Source organism: Acromyrmex echinatior, chromosome 2 (assembly GCF_024713525.1).
Source record: "Acromyrmex echinatior isolate Ae372 chromosome 2, ASM2471352v2, whole genome shotgun sequence".
Lineage (NCBI taxonomy): Eukaryota > Metazoa > Arthropoda > Insecta > Hymenoptera > Formicidae > Acromyrmex > Acromyrmex echinatior.
In genome coordinates, this window is record NC_141853.1 from 14027458 (window position 1) to 14054168 (window position 26711).

At 31.6% G+C, this 26711-nt stretch overlaps 1 protein-coding gene and 1 long non-coding RNA gene across 3 annotated transcripts; one reads left to right on the forward strand and one right to left on the reverse strand.

Moving 5' to 3' along the window:
• The first annotated feature begins 1064 nt into the window (after window positions 1-1064).
• Window positions 1065-26458, forward strand: Gbs-76A (Glycogen binding subunit 76A). Of its 2 annotated transcripts, none has more exons than XM_087403449.1 (2): window positions 1065-1286; window positions 20434-26458. In XM_087403449.1, exon 2 carries the CDS (start codon window positions 20542-20544, stop codon window positions 22861-22863), a length of 2322 nt encoding a protein of 773 aa, XP_087259575.1. In that variant the 5' UTR covers window positions 1065-1286; window positions 20434-20541; the 3' UTR covers window positions 22864-26458. The 2 variants fall into 2 exon arrangements, with proteins under 2 accessions (XP_087259575.1, XP_011055520.1); XM_011057218.2 differs by lacking the exon at window positions 1065-1286 and adding an exon at window positions 6943-7948.
• LOC147910525 (uncharacterized) lies at window positions 2072-5251 on the reverse strand. Its single transcript, XR_015544245.1, has 3 exons — window positions 4903-5251; window positions 3399-3591; window positions 2072-3060 (listed from the first exon to the last, which is right to left on the reverse strand). It is a non-coding gene; the product is annotated as an uncharacterized LOC147910525 (long non-coding RNA).
• Window positions 26459-26711: the final 253 nt, after the last annotated feature.

Here is a 26711-nt window from a genome sequence, read left to right on the forward strand (position 1 = left end):
CATTATCATTGATTACACGTTGATTTTGCGAAGGCAACTGTTCGGTGTACATCTAGATTCGTACAAATTAATTTTAAATGCTTAATTGACGTACTTGAGAGTATATTTGTACCATATGCACATGTTTTTTTCCAAGTTCTGTGCATGTATAATCTAGTACTCTACATCGCATAAATACTGTAATATGCGCGATAATTTTAATTCAGAAAAAATTGTGTGGAAATAATTAATTCAAATAATTTTAAAAATCCGAACTAAATATAAGTTTAAAATAGCTTATAATATTCTTAAAACAAAAAGAAAGAGAGAGAGAAAGAGAGAGAGAGAGAGAAACTATTGATACCGTAAGATTTATAATCTTATTTAAAAAAATAAATTTCTACTAAGAAATTATTTGTTTTATTACATTCTACTTAAATGTAAGGCATTAATTTCCATACTTTACCTTACTATTAATTACAAACTATGGTACTTGTTAAAAGATTAATATATAAAATATTAAACAATGCTGCATATATTATGGCATTGTCTTTTTACACTTCCCAATGACTTCTCTCTTTCTTTTTTAGAATTTTGAATAATGTAATGGATGTACGAAATTTCAAAGAGTTATGATTTCGAAATCTTCTTGAGATAATGTTCTGAAAAATATAATCTCTGCTTACTTCATTCTAATTACGGTAAGAAGACGCGATCAATTGAGAAGAGCGGTGTCTCTCTCTTTCTCTCTCTCTCTCTCTCTCTCTCTCTCTCTCCTAATCTCTATCTTTCAGCAATGCACTTTATCTTCTCGCATATTTTAACGATAATAAAATGAAGACGTCGTTTTCATCGGCGTTGCATTGTATCATGTCCGAGCGGTTTCTGAATCGCGCGCGCTACCAATATGTGAACAAGCAAGAAGGAGAGAGAGAGAAACAGAGACGCACCTGCGTGCTGCGACGCGCAGCTGCGACCTTCGACGCCCTTGTACCGCCGGCAGCCGTTCCGGCGCGAGAGAATATCGTCGTCATTTTTACATGAGACGTCGCACGTCCACGTAAAGGTCCACTGTCGAGCTCCGTGTCATCGTTGTCGACGTCGTCGTCGCCGTCGCCGTCGCTGTCGTTCGTCCGATGCGGATCTCCCTCTAAAAATCCGGTTCTTTGCAAAGTTCAGAACCGGAAGCGCGAAAGTGTTTCGCCGAGCGGACGTGCGAACGCGAGTGCATTTCACTTCGTGCGGCTTCATTCTTAAAAAGAAAAAAAAGATAATTTAAAGAAGGAAGGATCATCTTCAGAGAATTGGTGAGTTCAGCGCGCGTATGATTGCATTTAAAAAAAGTATAGCATTTAAACATTGCTTTTAGAAAAAAGAATGACATTTAAACGTATGAAATTTGAAAATGTTATAGAAGATGTCATGTGATAAAACTTCATCTTCTGATGCAATCCGAGTTGAAGATTCCACTATAACATTCCCAGTAAACGTATTTAATTTTGATTTATTTTTCATTTAATAAATATCAATTCAAATTTTAAAAAAGTTGTTTTTAAATTCTCTTCAATTTTTTAGTAAATTAAGTTTTCGGTAAATTAGATTTTTTTTTAATTTTCCAAATTTTAATTAAATTTTCTTAGATTTTTAAATTTCATTAAAATAATTCTGATAACTTTAGTTAAAAAAGTTAAATAAATAAACCCCTTGAGACTTTCCTCGTCTCTCTTTTTATTTGCAACCATTAACCCCTTGGTCAGGGGTGAATGTAATGTACAAGGTTTGTGTAGATCGACATAACGATATGATTAGCTTTGTGCGTACGTGTGTGCGTATGTGCGTGTGGAGAGTTTGCTTCTTATACTGACGATTCGTTTGATTATATCGTCTTTATTCATCTAACGTAGTCGCATTGCGATACCAATGTTTCGAATTTGACAATGATAATATGTAACGTGGGATGACAATGACAGAAAAAAATATTTAAAACATTTAAATCGCTTTTATATGTCAAGGTAAATATAAAATAGACATTTTAAAGAAAAAAATGTACGAAATTAATTTAATTTTTACAGAGAAAGAATTAAAAATTAGATTTTCTTTTTGGATTTGTAAATAATTATTGTACGATATTAATAAAGATTGAAAAAAATTGCGTCAGGCTTAAAGGGAAAAGCGTGAGCATTTTTTAAAATTAAAAATAAACGAGGCCCGACGCACAGAAAGTTCACCGATTAGACAAGTTATCGTAAACTGGCGGCCTGACAAACCATTTACCAATATGAATCTCATTCTCAGTAAGATGAGTTTCTTCTCTTTCTCCTTTCCTCTCTCTCTCTCTCTCTCTCTCTCTCATTTTTTTGCAGCGCGAAAAAATATTTGACAGTGCTATCATGAGATCTATGTACATACATCTTATAGAAGATTGCAATTGCTTTCACATCAGTTTCTATCATCGGACGAAAATAAACGTGTTACTGGTTTACGGGTAGGTTGAAGCGATTTGTGGTTGTGATGATCCATCTCACGCAAACGGAAATATCAGCTCGTGCGGAGTCCATTTGTAATGAAATTGTAAATCGATTAGTTCAAATGTCGCATAAAAAATTTATTTCGCAATATAAACTTTGATTTCATGATGTAAACTTGAATTAAAGTCTTAAATGAAAAGATTTAGAATTCTTTGTAATGAAAATATTTAAGTGTAACTAATTGGACTGATAAAATGTTATCCTTTTGGACGGATGCAATCTAATGTTTAAGATTGTCACAAGAATGCTTCTCCATGCAAGAAAAGAATAAGTTTAGTCTTTGATCTCCAAGTCGTTGAAGTAGGTTCACCTTTGACCTTTTATCTTCCTCTTCTTTGTCTCCTTTTTCTTCTTTTTTACTTGCATGTTGTTCACATTCCATATTGTGTTATTCGTCTTTTTTAGTTGTTCGAATAGACGTGAATCGTGACCGTGATTGAACATTACGATCCGCCGATCGCACGCAGACGCTCGCCAGACTGTAAATCGCGATGAGATCTCTCAGTCGATAAAGGTCATTTCCATTATATTGACCGTGATCTTGAATGGAAGACTGAAGAATAAATATTGCTTTTCTTATTTTCCAAGGTAAAGTTAATAAAATTCCTTGCATGTGCAAATTTGAATAAATTGTCTGGATCTCTTTCTATTTAAAAATTGAATACTATACGTTAAATGTTAGTTTTGTTCAATTTTGTTGTATTCTAGTAGAAACGTTGTGCAATAAGAATAAGCAGAGGGGAAGAGAGAGATTATAAAATGCAAATCTTACTGTATTCTTAAATTAGACGACTGTATAGTGAAGGTCATCTTGGTAATCTTCGATATCCCTATTAATCTGAACCCCCCATCATCGTGTTGGGCACTATTGGGATATAATCAAAAATTTACCTTCGATCCAGTCTACAGGATGGATTTTTCTTAAATGTGTCGCGCCTGCGTTATCAGTCTTTCCTCGTCGGTGGCATAGAAGCCACTTTTCTCTCACCACAATATTGAAAAAGGTCATCGTTCAAGGGGTCGTTCCTCATTCCGCAAATCCACTCATTGCCAGCAGTTTACGAAGATTTTTTGATTTTTCATTCTATAAAAAAAAAACGACAGTGTATGTGAAAAGAAAATATTTTTTTATAAAGTCATTTTAATTTGAATTTATTGTTATTGTTTTAAAATATTATTTCTGTATATATTTAAAATTAGAATAAAATATCTTCTAATTTTCATTATTTATTATCATTCAAAGTTTTTTCAAACTGTACTATCAGTATATTATTTTTTGATATTATAATAACAATTAATTGTTCTGAGACATCTTGTATATGCAGAATTTTTTTTATAAGAAATACTTTTACGTTAGCCAAATATTTCTCTATATAACGCTTCCTAACAACAAATTATTAACACTTGTGTTAAACGAGATAAATCACTTGATAAATTTTAAATTGTATTGTATGTGGATAAATGTTGATATAAAAATTGCTTTTCGTCGTTCTTCATTAGAATAAAGAATACACAATCCTCTCTTTTTTTTTTATAGAGAAAGATTCCTATTATGAGATACCGAGTTTATTTTGGATAAATACTAGAAGTCTATGGGCAGAATTAAAAAAAAATAATAGATCATTTTGAAGGAAATTTAATAAGTTTTAAGATAACGTTATGTAAAATTTAATTCAAATTCCATTTATTTGAAAATTAGAGAAATGTAAAAAGTGAGCAAATCACAAAGTCAAAAAATTGTGCTCCTAATATGAGATGCCCCGAAAAATCGATAGTAAAACGCAAAGTATATCAGTATTGCAATTAAAAAAACTTTATTTCATGTTTCTAAAATGCAAACAAACACAATCAGCGTGAAAAATTAGCGTGCGATATATTATACCCAAAACTCGTTTTCAGATAATTGGAATCAAGCGTTGCAGAAATAGACACTCGACGTTCATTTCGGTTATGATCATCAAATCTAACTTCTGTAATTAAACAATTCAACATATCTCGTATTTTTCTATTAGTAGGATCTTACTCTATCATTACATGAGGAATTTATTGCCAAATATTTATTTTTATTAAATAATAAACAAGATTTAAAGGCTCATTTCAATGAAACTTGAAGATCCAAATTCTAAAATATTTTTTTTACAATGACTACAGGCATGATCTAATAATGAATTTTCTACTAAATAGTTTTCAATCCAAGAGCAACAAATTCATGGTGGAATCAATAGATAACGTTTATTAGTTTAGCAGAAACGTCGCTATCTTATATTAGGCGTCTATCTCATAATAGAGGGCTTTCCTCTGTTATTACATCTAAATACTTTTGCTTAATATAATTAAGAAGGATAAATTACTTAAGGAGAAATTTAATTGTATCAATAAAAACGTTTCTCACTACCTCGTGTCAATTTTATAAATCGCTGGAGAGCTTAACCGTCGTGAAGAAAGAAGAACAAACTATAACCGATGTGTTGTACCGATTGCGTCGATCGTGCGTGACGATTCACGGTAGGTCGGTGCGTTCTTGCAGACGGTGAACTGCGGCGAACGTCCGACAGAACCGGGCAGGGAGTGGTTACACAGTCACTAAGGAAAAAAAAAAAAGCAAAACGAGACGAGCAGAGGAGAGAGAAGGGACGAAGGTGGAGGGTCGATTCTGTCTCGCGATGCATCGTCGAGTGCAATGGCCAATCGGCCGACCGTATTTTCATCCTTCCGGCGCAGTGTGGCGGTAATAACGACGTTGTTTTGCTTATTATTAACACGGTCTCGAATCTACGATTATATCATTACGTGGCACTTGACATTCGCTGGATTAGAAAGAGGATAAGAGGAATGGAAAGGGGAGGTTCGCATAATATAGTGTATTTCATTTTCAAGTGAGAATTCGTATCTGCATGTTGTAAAAAAGATGCTCGTGCTCGATGAAGAACTTGAAAAAACGTCCGCGAATGCTGGCTCAAAGGGCGCGTTTTCTTTATAAAAACATAAATAAAAAATAAGTTTTTCTTATTTAATTTTATGAATTTGATGATGACTTATCATTGAATACATATATATATATATATATATACATATATTTATTTATTTAAAAAATCACTCTTAAAAGAAGAATAGATATTTAGATTCGATATGTAAGGTGACGTGGGTTGAATATAGTTATATTCGGAAACATAGACGTTTTGACTTGGAAATCGAGAAAATAATAGCGATAAGATCACAGAAGGAGGTCAATGTTGCGATAGAAAGTAAAACTGCATAATTTAATAATATTACGCGTCTTCTCTTTTGCTTCTTTTCCTCTCTCTCGATTACTGATTTACGATATCTTTTGTCACGAATGATACCAAGATTCAAGCGCAAGCATTTTCTTGCAATATTTTATCACGCCGGATACATAACGTATGTACATTTTATCTTGTTTTGTTTTCCGCGTGCACAACATGTATACGAAAATAATTATTATTGCCGACATGCGCCGCCTTACGAAGCGACTGAAAATCGGAGCCGTATCGCTCCAATTTACGACCTGTGTACTACCATCTCTTGGGTGTGTACGTGATTTCAGGCATGGATGCGTGCAACGAAAGTGGACGCGCCATTTCTCGATCGCTCGCGTTAGCAAACCGAGAGAATACGATTCTCCAATTCTCTATCCAAAAGTGTCATAAAAACTTTTTTTATTTTAAATCGACTCTTTCGCATCTTCCGAGATGCATTTAATTGTACAATAATCATATAAATTCAACTATGGGTTTGATTAACCTTTGAATAATTTTGAATGCTAATGAATTTTCCAAAAACTCAATGAATCAAATGATGCATTCAATTGTTCCAAATTAAATATTATCAAAAGATATTTTTTTAGAATATCTAAAAAAAAAGGAAAAAATTTGATCAAAAAGAAATTGGAAAAGTATTATAAAAAGTCACGCATTTCTAAGGTCTTAAATATACTCTTTTGAGAGTTGAAATATTAAAAGATTGGGGCATGATGGGGAATAAAAAAATATTGTTACAATCAAATATTACATTTCCGTTATTTCCGAATAAAAAAAAGTTTAAATTAAATCTTTTATTTGATAATTTCTACATATTTTGATATTCTATTTCTGTGATACACGGATACATTCATCGAAGATAGAAAATTTTCTATTTATCTAAACTTTAGATTGTATTGTCTAACGATAAGACACAAAGTCCAGTTCTCCTATTGCGTTCTCTATACATTATTTCCGATCAGTCCGTCAAATTGATCAAAGTTTCCTGTACACTATTTTTCAATGTCTTGTTTGTTTAAACCTTGTTTTTTTTTTTTTTTTTTATAGAGTATTTGTACGTACATGCACAGTACATCACACGTCTGTTCGGCGAGATCTGTCGATGCCTGTCGAAGTACAAACAGTTATCAGTCGCCTTACGAGCGGTTGCTATGCGATATGGTAGGGGTTCCCGGAGTCACCTACTAGTTCTCGACCAGTCAGAAGTCAGTGTACGTAAGAGCCGGCCGGTCGTGCCGGCTCCTTTTCTTGTCTCTGTTTTCACGCATACGTTTCTTCTCAACTCCTCCGGCATACGGCACCTTCGCAACTTTGTCGCTCTGAATTTAAAAGAGAGCCAGAAATACATCTCTCTCTCTCTCTCTCTCTCTCTCGCGAGAGAGATCCACTACGAGCAAGAAGAAAAAAAGAAATGAAATCTTCGTAAAGTACAGTAAATGTTCTCGAAATCGAACATTGATATCCGAATCCTGTTAAGCTTGGAATGACTCGTGCTGTAAAAATTCGTGACATTTTTGCAACGAAACGAAGTTTTCGAGAAAGATTCATCCATCGGAAAGATTTCTCGGTACCGGTGAGGATTGGGCTTTTCGAATTTTATGATAGCGATACGTTCGATTTAAATTCCGTGTTGCTACCGATATTGGCATCGATTGGTACCAGCGCGAAAAATCTGAAGAAAAACAAACACATGAAGCAGACAGTTTTAAGAGAATTTCTCTTAAAATAATTATGAGCGAAAATTGTGCGAAAACAATATGGCTTGCTGAATTGTATTGTATTGTGTGTTGGCTTTGTTTATGTGAGGTCGTCATCAGCGAAACGTTATGATATGTACTTTTGTTTATATTATAAACTCGCGTGCAAAGACACAGAAGTAAATCTGATTTTCCAGAATAAATCTTATCGCTCGATCGTATTGATGTAAATAATGTTCTTCGATGTTTAATGGATCACAAATATACTGGGTGGTCTGTTCGAAATTCTACGATTATCGATGATATTACGATCGGCACGAAGTCACTGCGGTACATGCAAGTTTTTGGATGAGAAAGATTCGATCAATACACGATATTTGAATCGGTTTTGCGAAGAAAAGTGATCATGACACCAGACGGAGTCCAAGATGAGTCGAAGACTTCTAAGGAACAAACTAAATCAATGGTAAATAAAAATACATTTAAAACATATTTTTTATGTGATAATAAAATCTTATCTATCTATAAAAAGTTTGAAATTTAATAAAAATAATTCTTCCAATAATAAGACTGCAAACGCACATTATTCTCTTCATACATATGATCGATTATTTTCAATTTTCAAAGTTTCGTGCTAAACTTGCATACAAGTTTTCGCAACATTTCACGAGAAGGCATAACGAGTGTTCATTATCCAATTTGTTACATCTTGCGTGTGGTTGCATTTTGCGAGTGCACCATTTTTATAGTTGCGTTTTGCGTTGGGGAGACTTTCCGAGGGTTGATGATGGTCTGTAAGGTTGTTTCTCTCGAGGCGATACATGACACGAATGAATTAACATTCCACAGTAATAAGAAGGTCGGCCTGATAGCGAACCTTCTGGTGAAACGCCTTGACACCGAAAACAGGAACGATTATCGTAGACTGCGTTCAGTTACACTGAATCTACATATATATCGTTAATGAGATTGATAAGAAACTGTTATGATACGCAGATGCGAATTGCTATCGTTTCGGTAATCTCACACAAATTGAGTCAGTCCTCTATTTGTTTTAATAAAAGCTGTCTGCTATAACGAATACGAGCTGCATTTTCATAAAATTGCAATGTCTTGTATTTTTGCAATATTTTTTGGTTTCGTGTGTGTGCGTGCGTGCGTGCATGCAAGATGATGAATAAATTGAAGGAAAAAAATATATAATTGCTTTAAAAAAATATATATGCAAAATAGATAATTTTTTAAATAAGCAACTATATGTTTTTTTCCGCCAATTGATTTATCTCATTATTTTGTTTATAAAAGTATTAAGGTATGATTATCAAAAAATTAATAATTTACGAATTATTTAATATTTTATGTCAATATGTGCCAATAAAGTATAAAATATCTCGTAAACTATTGGTTTTTTTGATATCACTACCCTTAATACTTTTATATGCAGAATAATTAGAGCAATACAGCATATTGTGTAAAAAAATTATACCATCTATTTAAAAAAATGGAGGTAATTTCTATGTGATCTTGAAAAATCGATTTTTTAAAAAATGATTTTGTTATTATTTGCCCCTCTTTGAATCATACAACTTTTGTCTGAAACATTTTTCCCTACCGTATTAATTTGCGAGATATTCCGGTGTTTTATTTTATGTGCCCTGTATATGAAAAGTATTAATTTTTTGAAGAGATAGCTTGAACTTGGATTGCAAAACATTACTATAAAAATTCGTATCGTTGTGTATCGCGTATTCTTTATATATAATATTAATTTATATATAATATTATGTAAATATTCATAATATTATAATAATATTATGAATGTTTATAATCTTTTATTGTGGCTGTGTTCCGTTATTCACTGTTAGTACTGAAAATCTATAGTTTACGTTACGTATACTACAGATTTTCATACTCACAGTGAATAACAGAACGCAGTTTATAAAATATTTGATTTTTTAACGATGGATGATATCCAAATTAATGATCTGTTAAAGATCACAAGTCACTTTCTTATTAGTATTTTCGCATCATATTGCTTGATTTATTATGCGTGATCATAGAGGCTTTTTAGTGAAATTATATGATAATATTTCTTAGAACTAATGCTTATATTTGCAATAATAGAATTTTCTATGTACATAATTAATATAACGGCGATAAATGAATGAATTCTTCTTTTCTTCAAGTGCAGACGCTTTGTTGAAGATAGACTGTGAATTTATTGCCGAGTAGATGCAACAAACGGTGATAACCGCGATAATTTCCCTTTCCTTGACTCAGTACAATGTTATTAACGTTTCGTTAATGATATAACGAATATCAAGAAGTCTCTCTCACACATAGCTTCTTATCGTTTTAGTTTCCGTCCCTCTGCATCTTCTGTTCTCGACATAAAAATATTGATTGACCTTAAAATATTTAATTTTAAATTGTCATACTATTTCATTATATATTAAATATCGGAATTAATATCGGAAAGTGATACTACTGAATATAGAATTTATAGGTACATAAAACATTATATATTTTTATATTAAGTTGTTCTTTTAAGAAAATAATATTAACAAAATAAAGATTTAAAATTTAAAGAATTTAGTTATATTTTTTTATGAAACATATTTTTAAATTTATTTTCTTTATTTGAATCTCCTTATCAAATTATGAGATTATTTTTAAATGCAATAAACAAGGACTGACTATATTGCAAATTGCGATGATGGTTCTTGCACAAGTCTTGCCATGTTAATGTTAATGTGATAACCTCATTTCATTGTTTTTTCATTTGTTTTATTGATTTTTTCAACAATTAATTATTAATGATTTTCATGAAAATTAAACTTCTATCATGAAATGTTATTATTAATTTTATAATTATTTTTAGTAAAATTTCATAATTATTTTAACTTCCTTTAAAAATTACTAATATATTTAATAATATATTAAAAGACATTCTTTTAAACACCTTTTCAAAACAAATTAAGAAATGGTTTAAAAAATGGTTTAAAATTACATTTACAACAAAAAATAGACGAAATTTTGTACATTAATTTTTTTAACATAATTATTGAAATAAATATTTAATAATAAACATTAATTAAAGTGATATAGATGTATTATTTTATAAAATAAATTATTAATAATAAAGAAATGAACATGATTCTTTCCTTAGATTGACACGTTTGTATTTAAAATACAATCACGATTATTATTTTGTCTCTGCTAAAAGACTGACAACAGTTATTTATCAAAATGTGTCGAGAAGTTCAAGGTCCGTCTTGTAGCATACCGAACGTGAGTGGCGTCGACTTATCAATTTTTATAATTGCTATATAAATATATCAACATTAATCATTTCATCGCTGATTGCGGACAAGCTTACACTTACAATTTGCGCATAGATATCTGCATCATAGAGAAGAACAGTTTGGCATGATGCAGCGATTATATAAACATATCTATTTATATGTGAAAAAATTTACACTTACACATATCTATATTGAACTCGATTATTGTTGATAATAAACGTTTGATAAAAGCGAATGTAGGAAAGTTACGTTTGTTTTTTTTTTTCAATTGATGTTATTATTTAACAGATTATTCTCGACATCTTCACATTTCTTAAGTTATAAAAATTTATAATTAGTGCTATATTGTGTAGGAGACGTGGAGAAATACCATGTAATTATATCAAGTAAAATAATTTATTCTTTTTCATCTTCAAAGATTTTGTCACCAACAATAAAAAATTAAAATGAATAATATATTCTAATTTAATAAAAAAAATCTAATTTTTAATTCTTTTATTTAATTTTACAAATTACAATGATGAACTATGTATACTCTGAAAAATGTAATATAATATTCATCATATATTATTCGTTACATTTGCAAGAAATTCTTTTTTCTGCATATTTAATACATCATTTTTCGTATTATCGATAATTCGTATGCACTTTCACAATGAGATAGAAATATCATTTCTTTTATATTATATCGCGGTATTTCTTGCGCCATTCAAATATCATGATCTCAGGATTTGCACTCTCAAACTTTGGATTCAACCTTAGAAGCATTACGAAATTTCTATATGTCGAGAAAATCTCGTAAATTGTAATAATAACGATGTGAGATTTTCCTTAGTATATATAATATTGAATGTTTATCATTTCAAAAGTGACATTATCTAAAGACATTATCTAAATTACTAGGAAGAATTATACAATAAGTTTTAATTAAAATAATTATTTAGTTAGAATATATATCATTGTACATTTATTCTATGATTATTATCATAGTTTTATAGAAAATACACACTTATATATATATATATATATATGTATATATATTTTGACATTCAAAAACAATATTTCTTTACAATAAATGTAAATAAATAGTATAAATATATAAAATATATTAATATATATACACATATATATGTATGTATGTATATATATAATATATATATATATATATATATATATATATATATATATTAATAAAAAAAAATATAATAAAGCGTTAATTTTGATCTATTTTTTAGTTTGCTGTGGTCTGTTAATTAAATGATGAGACAAAAAGTTCTCCTTATATATTTTTAAACTTATATATTTTTGCAAGACCTTTGCATCTTATCAGTTATTGTTATTGATCTTGAAATCGAGTTATAACAACTTAGAGATACGGAAGAACAAAATTGAAAAAAAATTTTTAATAAATCCTGTATTTATTTATAAATAATAATCAGGAGACACGGCAGAGTCTCGGTGCTAAGACAAATAATTTTACCCGAGATGTATTTAAAGAATAATCGCAGAGTCAATCAGTATCGATGTTTTATTGCTGACGGAGATGGGTCCACTTAGAGTGACTGAAGTTTACTTTAATCGCAACTACTAGTTTTGTTTTACCACAGACTTTATGATTCAAATCTGATAATATAAACATTGTGTGAATAATCATTTACATACTTACACGTTGAATAAAGATAATTATTTTCAATCCGTTATATTACGATGCAATTGCTGAATGCATACATTAATGTGATCAAGAATATTGAAATCAATTATTATTAACATATTATTTTTTATTTCTCTTTAATTATAAATCTCGTGTATACAAATTTTATTAGTAAATTATTAACAATTATGTTTTAAAAATATTTCTGTCAATTTCCAAATAAAAAGATTTATTATACAATATATTATTAATACTTATTATTCGTACTGTGAAGTGTTTATAATATAATAATTTAATTTGAATTCTAATAATAAATTTTCTTTTTATTATAAGTAATATATTTTCACAGGACATTTATATAAAGTTGCGTATTAGCTGTATCAGAAAAAACAGATGAAAAAGTTTTTTACTTATTTTTAAATACATAGTGCACTAATATTTAACACGGTCGATACAAACGTATCGATTTCCGTATACAAACGGATTGTACAGACCTAGTGATAAATATTAGTCAATATATCATGTAATGCGACCTATTATCGCATAATGCTAACTTGATAAGATCAAATTGCGAGCAATATGTGATTGAATTGACATTTATTATATAAGATGATGACCTTTCTTATCGACACGATACTCGATACGATTGTTTAGAGAACACTGCATTTAAATACATTTTTTTGTTTTTGGCCATTGTACAGAAATGAGCTTGTTACTCTTGCTGATAAAAATTTACGCTTGTACGTAAGTACGTTCCATTAACTAATAAAGCAATATTGATTTCTCCAAACATCTGTCAGAGGTGCTTACGCGGCTTAAAAGTTGAGTGTCACGCGAGTGTCTTTATAACGAGGATTAATTTTCTCTTACATTTAGCAATGGACATACAGCGGTATGCAGATACAACCATCTTGACTCACGGAAGGACGAGAAAATTTATTTAAGCTATCGCAAAGGGGATAAATTTTTCTTCGGTAACAAATACCTACACATTAATCGCAATAGATATCATTAGATTAATGACATGGCTCTCGGTTCCCGGAAAGTTTCTTTGAGATAGGGTATATACAATCGGATGACGAGGTTGAATTTATGAAAGGGAAATGCTTATCTTGCTGAAGCAGAATATCTATTCGTCTTAAGTTTCAGTCAACATGCTTGCTGGTTTTGTTCGGTTTAATAGGAAAATTTTTTTTTAATAGACGGTAAAAGAGAATTTGAATCGCGATTCGAGGTGTATGAAAAGATACGCGGTTGTTGCGTTTATTCTCGAATTTTTCTCCACTTGTAGTTTCACCACACTTTTTGGACGTCTTACTAGGGATCAACTACGCAAGAAGTGCATTTCGGGACGCGATGAATGCCGATGAGTGATGTCTATGCATGAGGTATGCGTCTACATATGTTACTTGCCAAAGGATATCTAGTTGTGTATATTAAAGCGTCGAATGTCATTCTCTTTTTATCTTGTCATTTTATAGCTGTCAATAAAAAGCTAAACTGCGGTTGGCAATCGTAGACATCGATGCTCTCGAATCTCATTCGAACGTGCTCATCCGCCAAGTTGCTTGAAGTGCTAATGAATGTTTTAATAACAATCATTCGACCTTGTTTTATTAGATATTATCACATTGTAATTGAATTGATTTAAATTTTGTTATAAAAATATTAACTAGACTAAATAATCATTTTTTAAATCTCTGTAATTGTGTGATTAGTTCAGAAACTTTTTTCAAAAATATTGTAATTGACTTAAGATATATTTAAGAGGAAGATTTGTAATTAGAGGATTGAGAAAATTCAAATTTTTTTTTCATTAGAGGTGAATCGAAATTAAATAGCAACACGGTATATTATTACAGCAGAAGATTAATTACTATGCCATCGCATTTACAATTTTATGTTTTATTATCTATTCATTATTCTGTAACTGTTTGCATATAGAGCAGCCGTTATTTCTTACGAAATCACTTACTTCTTTCATACTGTATATTCGCAACGTTGTCGAGATAACAATTAATTTTCGAGTAAGGTTTTCATGTGTCTCCATTGATCGTCTCTTTATTAGAAATATAAAATGATTCTCTTGAAAACCGTGTAGCTTTCGCAGATTTCCATCCCGACTAAATATAAACTGCGATTTTATTTACTCTTGGCAAGAAGTCGATCCTCGTCGGCCTCGAACCCGAGACATGACGTTTGCGTGCAAATGTATCGATGAATTATTAATTAGTGTTTTGTTCGATCTCTATTTACTTCTTTGTGAATTTTTTTGGACTGCAACAGATGATTGTGATAAATCCAGATTTTATTAAATTAACGAAATTTGAAAGCTCACTGCTATACAAACAATTCTTAATAATCTGTACAGAGTGTACAAATTTTTTCGTAATAATTTTTATTATTAAGCAAAATGCAGAGAAAAAAATTTTCGATTAAAAGAGTAAAATGATAATTTAAACGCATTCTCATAGCAGCTTGAAACAAAAAATTTACAGCCTTTCATGCAATAACTTAATAATGTGTAATTTATCGTTTTATAAATAAACGTGAATTTAGTCAATTAAAGTAAAATCCAAATAACTAATGTCTACATAATTGCTTGTCGGAGTGATAAGAATAACGTACATAAATTCTGTCAGTTTATCAGGCTTTTAATGGCGCTAAATTTGCCAATTCATCATTGATTATCTGAGAAATTAGATAATGCCTATAACAATTCGAGCATGTAATCGTGATTTGAGTTGCAGTTCAATCAATATTCAAGAGAAGTCATAATATCTGGCTTTTCTAATTTTCCACATTCTATAAACAATAAAGCAACACGTAATTAAATAGCAGATGAAAATTGTGAATAAAAATGAGTTTTCTTTTGTTGCTTTTTTCAATTCTTTCTCTATCGAATGGAGAAAGAAGGTATATCTTTAAATACTACAGCTTACTCTTATTATTTTTTCTTTTCTTAGAAATCTGTAATATTTAATTTTCCAATTTATATATGATATAATACGATTGTACGGTAATTTAACTCTTAACACTTCAACTGCAATTTATGCATCCAGTTATAAAGCAGTAATTGCTTCAAAGATTTGACCTTGTACATTGCGAGAACTTTAATTTTTTTGATAGAGAATTGGGGGGTTCTTACGAGTAACACGATTCATCATCTCTTCGCATAATTTGTTATTAATCAATTAGAGAGCGGGATCTCGATGATGATTGGGCAATCTCCTTGCGGATCGCGAAAGAGAGCGATAAATCTGTCGCGATAAATTGCGACGGTGCCCCAGCTACGGGTCAAGTAGTTACGATTTAAACTGTGTCGGTGAATGATCGCACGGAAATAAAACGTCGCCCCTTTCCCCTCCCCTTTCTCTCTCTCTCTCTCACAATGAGACGAAAATAAATTCACTGGAAACGTATCTTTTGAAGTGTGTCTAAAGCCTTCTAATCTTTAAGACGCGGCAGTTAAATCGAAAAATATCGATATAATTGTTACCAAATAGAGTTATCGTAGCGTATCAGTTATAGTAAAGTTATTGAAACTTCTATCCAGATTTTATAAAGAACTTTATGGTATTATTAATTCTTCAATCATTAAAATTGATTATCTCGAAAATAAAATTTCGAAGATACTTTTTTACTTACTAATTTGCACATGATATTAATTTTGTCTCTTCTACACAATACAATACGACATTGCTATACAGGGTATATATCTATAAAGTCTGAGGTTCTATATCTTGGTTCTATATCTCGGAAATGGCTGTAGATATGAAAACATATTTCATGAAAGTCGTAGGATATAAGGATATTAAGAGGGATATATAGCGAAAAATATGGATTTGACCTTGAATGATCTTCTCAAGACTAGGTCAATGTTATTCAGGTTCATGATCTGGATAACATTTGTCAAGACTATGGCCATTGGAAGTTGTTCACTTTTTACGGTAAAAATTCATTAAAAAATGAAAATAAGAGGAACAACTTCCAATAATCTTGATCTTAACAAATGTTCTCTAGGTTATGATCTTGAACTTTAAGAGAGCCGTCGATCGAATATCTTAGATAACACTAATGCCAGTGATACTGTAACGTTCAAGCCTTATAATTCGAAAAGTAGAGGAAAGTCACCGATATCGACGTATTACTTTGCTTTTAGACAATATTTCTTAAACAAAAGATAAAAATAAAACTTTAAAAACATAGGTAAGCACAAACTAAAAAGTGTTCTATCTATAATATAAGCAGTTTTTATAATACTGTTTACTTGTTAATTTTGCAATAAATTTTTTTGTAAGATAAGCAAAAACGTCTTGTTTCAAAATTGAGGCACCCCAATTTTATATTCAAATCGTATTATGAAGAAACTAAGAGAGAAAAAAATAATATAAATAAAACTGATTTAGAAAATTACAAGCATTTAAAACGACGTGAATTATCAATAATATAGTCACTATTATTTAAACTACGCAATTTGCAAAAGAAAATCGTAAAAATTTTATTTTCATTATTTGTATTAGACTTTATTTTTAGCTGATTTGATATAGAAATAATCCACAAATATACGAATTATGAGTTTGTACTTTTTTAATTAACTAAAAAATCATGATTTTTTTTTATTAGTATTAATAAAGTGCAATAATTAGTTTTTGAGAAATAAGGGGATGTCGTTTTAAGAGACCTATCGTCAATATTGGCGACTTTCCTCTTACTAATTAAAAAAGACTTCTCTGTAGTTTTGAAAAGCTCTCGATATAAGCTACAAGAATATATAATAAAAAATGGAAGGTTTCATTCAAGAAAATATTAGCCAAGAAAATATTGACCTAGCCTTGAAAAGGTTATTCAAGATCAAGGTCATATGTTTCCCTTAATATTCTACGATCTAATTCTCTTTCGTGAAACATTCTTCCATATCTACACACTGTTTTCGAGATATAGGAACTGAGTCAGACTTTATAGACATCGTATATATACTATTAAGCGATAGATCTATTAAATTGATATCGTTAAATCTCTCGCAAAGAACATGGCTTTATTACAATGGAATCAATTGGGAAACGTACCTTGATTTTTTATTCTTAATAGTCCCGTCGATAAAAATTGCGCGGAGTAAAACATCATTGCTTAGCATTATTGCTGCATATATTTGCAAAACGCTTGAACTAACTCGCAGTTATCGCAAATAAGATAAAGCAGTGTTCGCAACAATGGATTCTAAGCAAATTTTTGGCAAATTTTTTGTTATAGGTTCTATAGAAGTTATTCGCTTTTCCACCAATTAATCTTATCTGATTTATATATTTCTTCTGCCTCAATGTCTCAATTATAAACGCACATGCAAAAATAAACTTACGCGAACAATTTGCAACAATCCCATAGACTCTCTAAGATCTAATGTTGCATATTTGTAAGTTTAAAATTAAATTTAGAATAAATTTGAAGTAAATTCGGGATCTGTGCAAATTAGTTATACCTATTTAAGAATTGAAGATGGAAATGTATGTATTAAACATTGAAATATATGGTATTTGTAATCAAAAAGGCTATACGTCGATATGTATATTGATAGTATAGATATCGATAAATTCTTTATTTATAAGTAATTTTTTTGACAAAAGTAATAAAAAAATCATTTTTTTTAATACGATACCGTTCCTAGTCGCGAAAACAACACGTAGATAATATCGAATTATCTACAACATAAATTCCAATAATTTTATATATGTATATATATATATATACACACACACACATAAACTACACTATATTGTAATGTAGCAGTATATAATAAGTATTTACAATGTATCTACAGCATAAAAATTTCTATTGAGAAAGAATTTATTTGAAATCTATGAGGAATCTGTGACACGAAAAATCCGTGACTTTTTAAAAAACTTAAATTTTTCTTCAAGTATCCGTGAAATTATTAAGCTCCTTTGTGTGTGTTACACGCCATCACCGAGGCCAATAGCCTTAAAGCTCATGCCGAGTCTCGTCTTATGTAATGATTATTATCCATCGCGACTCCCTAGACTTCCAATAGACGCTATCAGACGCGACTGGATGCGACGCAGGCCTTAACACGTGTGTGTCTGAAGCATAGCCATAGCGAGGCGTATAAATGGAAAAATGGCGAAACCTGTCTGTCACTTCAAATTTAACCTCTTCGCGTACGCTACCTTTTCCCCGCTGAGTTACGGTCGCAAAACCGGTTTGATATCAATTTGATGCTCGCATCTAACATAAAACATATTGATTTACTATGTTTCTTGAATTATCTTATATCAATTGACGGATATATCAAACTTACTATTTCTTGAGGTGGTTATTATTAATGATTGTGAATTATTAAGTGACTGAAAGAATATTTTTCCATATCAGCATATATTGTAGTTTGATAGAAGAAATTTTATCCGACGTACGGACGTGAGATACGCGCTTTCGAAAGCACCAGTTACATAAATCGAAGCGAGTTATTTTTTTCACGCGGCCTCAAATTTAAAATCGTCGCGTTCGATGTCGTAACTTAGAGATGAAAATAAATCGTACTGATAAATCAGTATTCGTTCGCCGAATACTTGCCGAATATTTGTTCCATATTTGCGGCAAGACATGGCAAATTCGCGCGTACAGGGTTCGTACGTAGCAAAGTGTCACCTTAGCGCGCGCGTTTTAGAGGTGAGGAATTGATTCGTGGCCAATTGAGCGTGTATTTATATCGTTCCAATTTTCTCACAGTGGTGTGCTGCGATTTTCTAACTAAGCGCACTCTCGGTCCTATTGCAAGTAGTATCGCGCGGCGACCGATTATTATTCTATTATCATTCTTTCGTTACGTGATTCCGTCGTGAGTTTTTGCGATTTTTTTGTGTGCGAACTTAGAATTATCATTGCACGATATAACGATGAATTCTTTTTTTGAAGCGAAAAATCGTCTGTACTTATCTCGTATGTGCGTTTAGATAAATGGGTTATGAATGAATCTGGCAACGATAAAACATGATTTATATCGTTACATATTCAAATAACGATCGCGTTGCATTTTGCTTGCCAGTCACTGTCGACGGCCAATTATAGCTTTCATAATGCCAAAAATAATCACTACTTGTGTACGATAGCAAAAAACGTGTAAGAGAAGACTGTTTGAGCTTCCTCTTGTCTCATAAATAATTATACGTCAGTATCCAAACGTCTCGATCTTCGATCGAGTTGTTGTTTTTGTTAAGAATATAAAATTATATAAATTCGAATAATTCATAATTTTTTTAAATTTTTGGATATATGTATTTATGAAAAATAAAAACAGCTGCAATTGAAGGTGAACTTCGCACGTAGAATGCTGCATGTGGGTCGTAATGACCGATCATTTGTATTTCCTGCAGCACTGCTTCGATACGCGCAATATTATGGCCATGAGCCAATGTTATGACTCTCGTTACTATTAATGACGAGCTACGTCATTAATACGTGTTTTTGTCAGCTTTTTGTTTTCCTTTGCTTTTGTATTTTTACTTGCATACCGTTAACAAACTATTAACGAGCTAACTTCAATTATATATTGCGAACTCGCGATCGACAAAATAAAGATGATTAATTATAGGATCGTTAATCCTAGGCTACAACTCTCGGCAAGACATTGTAATAGGAAAAATATGTTTAGGGCAATTACATTTGACTAATAATCTCAATTATTATCTTCTTCGAGAAAAAAAAAACAAAAATTAATTATCGTCTTTAATCTGATGATTGATACGATCGTGTCGTGAAAGATCGTTTGCGATAAAAAACTTTTACGTTACATTTCGTGGCGACAATTAACGACGTACTGATAGATAAGAAAAAATACCTATAGATCTTGAACTTTTTTAAAACTTTTTTCCACTCCAATGTATACGTACATCCTACATCTAATTTCTAGCAATTTCATAGTTTCATTTTCCAATTTTCGCAATCGCAAATCAGATTCAACTTCATCATTTTATTTTCCAGAACGGTAATTCAGCCAGCGTGCCGGCAGGCCGAGACAACGACTCGACCTCGCCTTTGCCCTTGGAGGGCAGGCACGCCGAAGAAACAGCCAGTTCCACTGTCCTCAAAATGGGCAGCATGGACTCAGCAGGCAACGCTCGTGGTCCTTCCTGTGGTTTAGTCAGCTCTCTTCTTCCTAGTAACTGTCGAGGTAGTGCGGAGGCGTTCGCCCGGTGTCTTCATCAACGATTAAAATCGTTGGGTAACGAGAATAGTTCACCTGAACGAACCGCGGATGCCGCGAAACCGTGCGAAACCTCTTGGCTGCATCCGTCATCGAGCAGTCGGCACGTAAATATTGTCAATAATCAACATCCAACATCCAACATCCTTCAACATCAGCCGCGTCACAGTCCGGAATCAGATCTCTTTTACGACATTGAAGTGGAAGAGGATGGACCGGGATCACCTCCCGAAGAAGCAACTGCCGCCGAATTGGCACATATGTTGGTGAACCCGGAGATCCTGAAGACGAGTCATCACGACGCCTGTCATTGCTCGCCTAGCGGAACCAAGATGACGTCTGCTATCACAAGTGTCCGTCAAGATCCTGAGTCCTGCGTGTTTGCATCCCCGATAACTGGTACACCACCCGATAGTGATTCCTCGGAGATGTTTTTCGATCCAGAATCCTCCGATGCTGACAAATCGAGAGCAGAAATCTATTTTGATCCTATTAGTACTTCAGACAGTGAGGTCATGAATCTCTCTAACACTTCCGTTCCCGCGAGGACCAAGCTCGCATTGAATGGACGCAAGCGGGCGAATATGGAACGCTGCGATGACACAACATCCGAATCGAGTTGCTCCTCGAGAAGAAATCCTACGTCTTGCGAAAATAATCGGCAAGAAGGACTAATCTGCAGCTCGGAAGACTCACTGAACGGTAGAAGCTCTCAAGAGACGACATCGCCCAGCCATGAGTCTCTATGGAGCACGTTCGATGACAGTACTGTATCGCTGCAGGATGAGAGTCCAGTCAGAACTATTCAGGATTCTGTTATTCCTCGTATCTGTTTGCCTAAATCACATTCTGACTCTGAATTACCAAATAATGGTATCAGCACAGTAATATTTAATAAACTCGATAGACGGGACGAGGAGGAAGAGGAAAACGTGGATGAACATGAGGTTGATGAAATTGACGATATCAATAGTATATCACAGAATGTGACGTGCAATGTCGGGAATGGTAGTCTTTTCACGACGCAAGATGTCGAGAATGATAGAGATCTAACACAAGATGATTCTTTTAATGGCGTTGAAGACTCAATTAATACGATTGAGGAAAAATTAGATTCTGAAACAATCTCGTTAAAGAACTCGTTAAAAGTGGAAGAAGTTGCCAGTGATACTGATACTGATCATTCATCTTACAGTAGTACCATCGATATTTCGGATGCGTTTACATTGGAATGTTCGAACGATGCAACAGTGATTGAGGAGATTCCGAGGAACGAGATGAAGTTAAAAATCGAGAAAGACATCGCGCTAAACGACAGCGACGAAGAGAAGTTGTGCCTGTTACTGAAGAAACTTGGCAATAGTTCTACCGCGAAGGAGGAGGATTCATCGCCAGAACAAGAAACTCAAAGCGAGACAGTAGAGGAAGAGGAAGATAGACCACAACGAGTCCGAAGGTGTTCCTCACTGAAGACAGGAAAAACGCCACCGGGCACGCCACATAGAAAGAAGATTGTCAGATTCGCAGACAAGCTTGGTCTCGATTTGGCCGATGTGAGAACGTTCCTGGATGAGATACCGAAGATACCCAATTCCGCGTATAACGACCTGATCTACGATGACATCTTTCGACCTCAGGACAACAATTCGGACAATACGACATCCATCAGCGATGACTGGTGTGATCGTTATCAGAATGATGGCAGGCGCAGATCTACGTCAGCGATACCCAGAAAGATCGATCGAATGCTAGTGCCGCTTTTTCAACAGCCAGGCGGTATGCCGAACTTTCTTGATATGGTGCGCGAGCGTCGGGTTTGTTTGGAAAATGTGGTGGTACAGGATCCGGTGACTCTGGCGATCCAGGGCACAGTGCGCGTAATCAATCTTGATTTCCATAAATCTGTACATGTGCGGTATACCCTCAACTCGTGGCGGAACTTCAGCGACCTACAGGCAACCTATGTGCCTAACTCATGTGACGGCTTCAGCGACAAATTCTCCTTTATCCTATATTGTCACACGTTACCGATTGGTCAGAGACTCGAGTTTGCAGTCCGATTCCAATGCAAGGGCGCACAACATTGGGATAACAACGGTGGTGCCAATTACTGCTTCCAGTGTCTACCAGCTTCGTCAACAACCGGATATATACCGATCACCATTGACGAATGTCGGCGCGGAAGCTGGTCGCCAATATTTTATTGATGGACCGTGCGTTTGTCCAATTCAATGACAACGGCTTGGCTCCGGGAAACAAACTGAAGAGGCTGTTGAAAAGGCTGACGGTGCGAACTTGCAGTACTCGACTTGGTTTTTATACATTCTTCTTAAATAAGTGCTTTGTAACGAAATATGTAAAATGGAACATTCAGAATCCATTACCGTTGTCTACTGCTTCAGGGAGCTCTCGGAGAGTTTTCGGAATATCGATGATCTTTGTAAAAATAACAGATGTCAAACATTATTGAAATGATACTCTTTAGAAAGGAAAGATTGTAGTGTAATAGCAATTTTAATTCTTTTTTTTTTTTAACAGACGACTGTAGAAATAGTTAAAAGAGTGAAAAACATTTGATTATGGGAACAACGATGGGAGCAATAATGCTACGATGAATTGTTTTTCTAATGAACAGATGTGAAATTGCTCAATTATTAAATAATTCTAATATTTTTCATTGAATTTGTTAATTGATTTAATATTTTGGAAACAGAAAAATAACATATAAAACATATATATATATATATACTGTATAAATACAATAAAATATGAAAAGTGTCATATCTATATATGTTCAGATATGGGACTTTAAGCCTGCTTTTTGATCTACAAAATGATACTAACTGTCATCATTTTCAGAAAATACTACATGATTTAATAACTCATAACATCACGCTACTGTCAAATAGACAAATACTTTTTTACTTTTTGAAATCTACTTCTTTCGCAAAAAAGTATTTTTCGAGAGATTGCGAAAATGAGTTTTGCCCGCCACATAGTTTATCTCAAACTATATTAATTAAGCAATGGAGATTATTGAACATCCTAGAATCCTTTTAGTAAAGCAGAAAACGAATACTCATCTGAGAGTTCAAAGTTGAAATGGCCTGAATATAATTGACAGGAAACGCTAAGTATAAATAGACGGTTTAAACGTTCCTATGGAGTATCTTTGCAGAGTTTATGTCGAAGTTAAAGATGACAGATCATTTATTCGATCGCAAGGCGGAACTATCACGTGTGGCCGCGGTTTTGTTTAGCGTTATCCAATACAACGACGATAGACGATAATAAAACGAACGCTGATATAATAATATTAGTTCTTATTAGCGACATTGTACGAGTTTAGACATCATCGTAGAGGATAGATGTTCCATGAGATATTACATATCGAGATATTTATATTTTTTCTTTAGAATATTGTGTTCGGCATTGACTGAGAAACGTTTGAATAAAACGTACGATTAAAATTTAATTATCTTTAAAAATATATGATTAGATATATGATTAGATACATGATGACGATTTTTAAAGATACATTAATATTTCAATTTGATATATAATAAATATTTCAATTCTTTTTAATCGCCTATTCTCTGCCAAATATAGAATCGATTTATCCGGAAAAGAAATTAGTTTCAATATTTATATTCTCGTAATATTCTAAAGTAAAATTTTATAAAAGAATAATATATGTAATATAAAAACACACAAGCTAAATATGAACTATACGTCACTTGTATTTGTTTATGCAAATGGCACTTTTAGATTGATATTTTATCATGGTGACGAGACATGTATTTAAAAAAAGAATGCTTTTCACTTGAAAGCATATATGTTATTTTGTACATATGTTATGCATAAATGTGTCAGGTAGCGTCAGTATTGGTGGCAAGTATATCCTTTATTAATTAATTTTATTTTTTCAGCGTTAAACTTATATTAGTAAAACTACGGAATAAATTTTGCAGATACTTTTTTTAAAATGTATATGAATACAGGTACTTATAAATCCTTTAATACATCTTTTTTAAAATTGTATCTTATATTTGAATGCTCTTCTGTATTATACGCATGTGACTTCAGTTGTTTATATAGTTCTGTATTATATTTTTATCGCGATCAATATTTTAGCATTTTTATCAAATTTTGTTATTATACAATATACATATATTTTTCGTATTTTAACAAATAAATTATTTTATTTAATCATACTTAAAAAGTATGATTAAATAATGATAACATAACTATTATATAATATAACATGATTATATTATATAATTATTATTAGTTTATCATTTTGTTTTATTGAAAATTAAATATATATTAAAAACTATGCTGAAAATGATAAAATTGTTTTGTAATTATAATGTTATGCGTAATATAATCGTATAATTTTTCAATGTATCAGAATATCTGTTGCTGTAAGTTAATTATAAGATTATATAAATTTTTTTATAAATTTTATCTTATCTTTTCTCTGGATGATGTTTTTTCCTGTATATTTGACCTCAGAATAATGACCTGTTGCATATATTATATTTTTCTTATAACATCAATTTATATGGATAAAGTAAGATATCGAGTGATAGAAATTCGACTACTATCATTAAGGCATACGATATGTACATAAAACAAATCAATAATTTTGTTATTATAGACATGTTACTTCTAGAATTTTTCGGCATCTGGTGTATTTATAAACTTGAGCTCTTTAATAAAATATTCTTGTGTATAATACATGTTTGTATAGAGTAAAATGAGATATATTGGAGATAGAAAATTTGATAATTGACAATTTTTTAATCGTTTAGCTATTGAATTCTGCATATTAATAAAATTTTTATAAGATTAGAATACACATTTTAAATATTTATTATTTATTGTATATTTTAATTATTTATAAAATCTTCATGTATTTAGTAAGAAATATATTTTGTATTAAAAATACGAAATACAATATATTTCTTTAAAAGTTTCATATTGTCAAGAATATATGTATAAATTTAAAAAAATTTATTTTTATACAATAATTTGAAAATTAAAAGAATAAAAATTAAATAAATGTTTTTATTTAAGATAGAGATATTGCGTTAATAAAAAATACTGTTATATGTTATCATCATAGTAGAATTTTACATTTTTTTCATATTTGTAAGTTTAGAAAAGTTAATTCAAAATATTTTCAAATTATCTTATCTTACTCTGTATGCAAAATATATAAATATAAGTGTGTTAATAATAATACAAAGATGCTATATCGTATGTTAATAAGTACTGTTATTTATGAAAGGTGTATGTTATTTATAAAAATAAATTACTAGAGGATTGTAAAAACTGATGATAAGAAGATCGCACACAGCATACTTCCAGTAATCTAATTGCGAAAAAAATCACAGCATAATTAATAATATTTTCCTAACGATTGGTATCAACGACCCTCATCGTTATGAATATGCAATAATACTATATAATCGGGATTAGTAATGTAATTAAATAATTGTTTAATTAGGGACTATTAAAGTTATATTTTTCGACCACCGAATTAATTTGTTATAGTCTGTCTCTGCGCGAAATATGTAGAAAAGAATGAACAGACTTACAACGATGTTACAAAGTCAATCTTATTAATACTCTATCTGGATTTTTGTATTTTTATCTCGTATCATTTTAAAGAGTTATAAGATAGACGATTATTGATGCATGAATGAAACTAATTGTTATCTTTTTCTTTATTTATGTTTTTCAAGATATATTTTGAAATTGAGATATGCTATCTTTACTTGCGATTTGGAAATAAAAGTGTATATATATATATATATATATATATATATATATTTAGTATAAACGTATGTGCGAATGCTTCTTTTTTTTCTAGATCGCAGATTATTCTCATTTCGAGATAATGTTGTCACATTGGCTTGTTATATCGGGATATATCTATAACATAATAATATCTTTGACATATACATATACAATATAGCTACATTAATATTATAACAAGCCTACAAGGAATCATCAACGTGACAACCACGAATGGAAAAAAATATATATA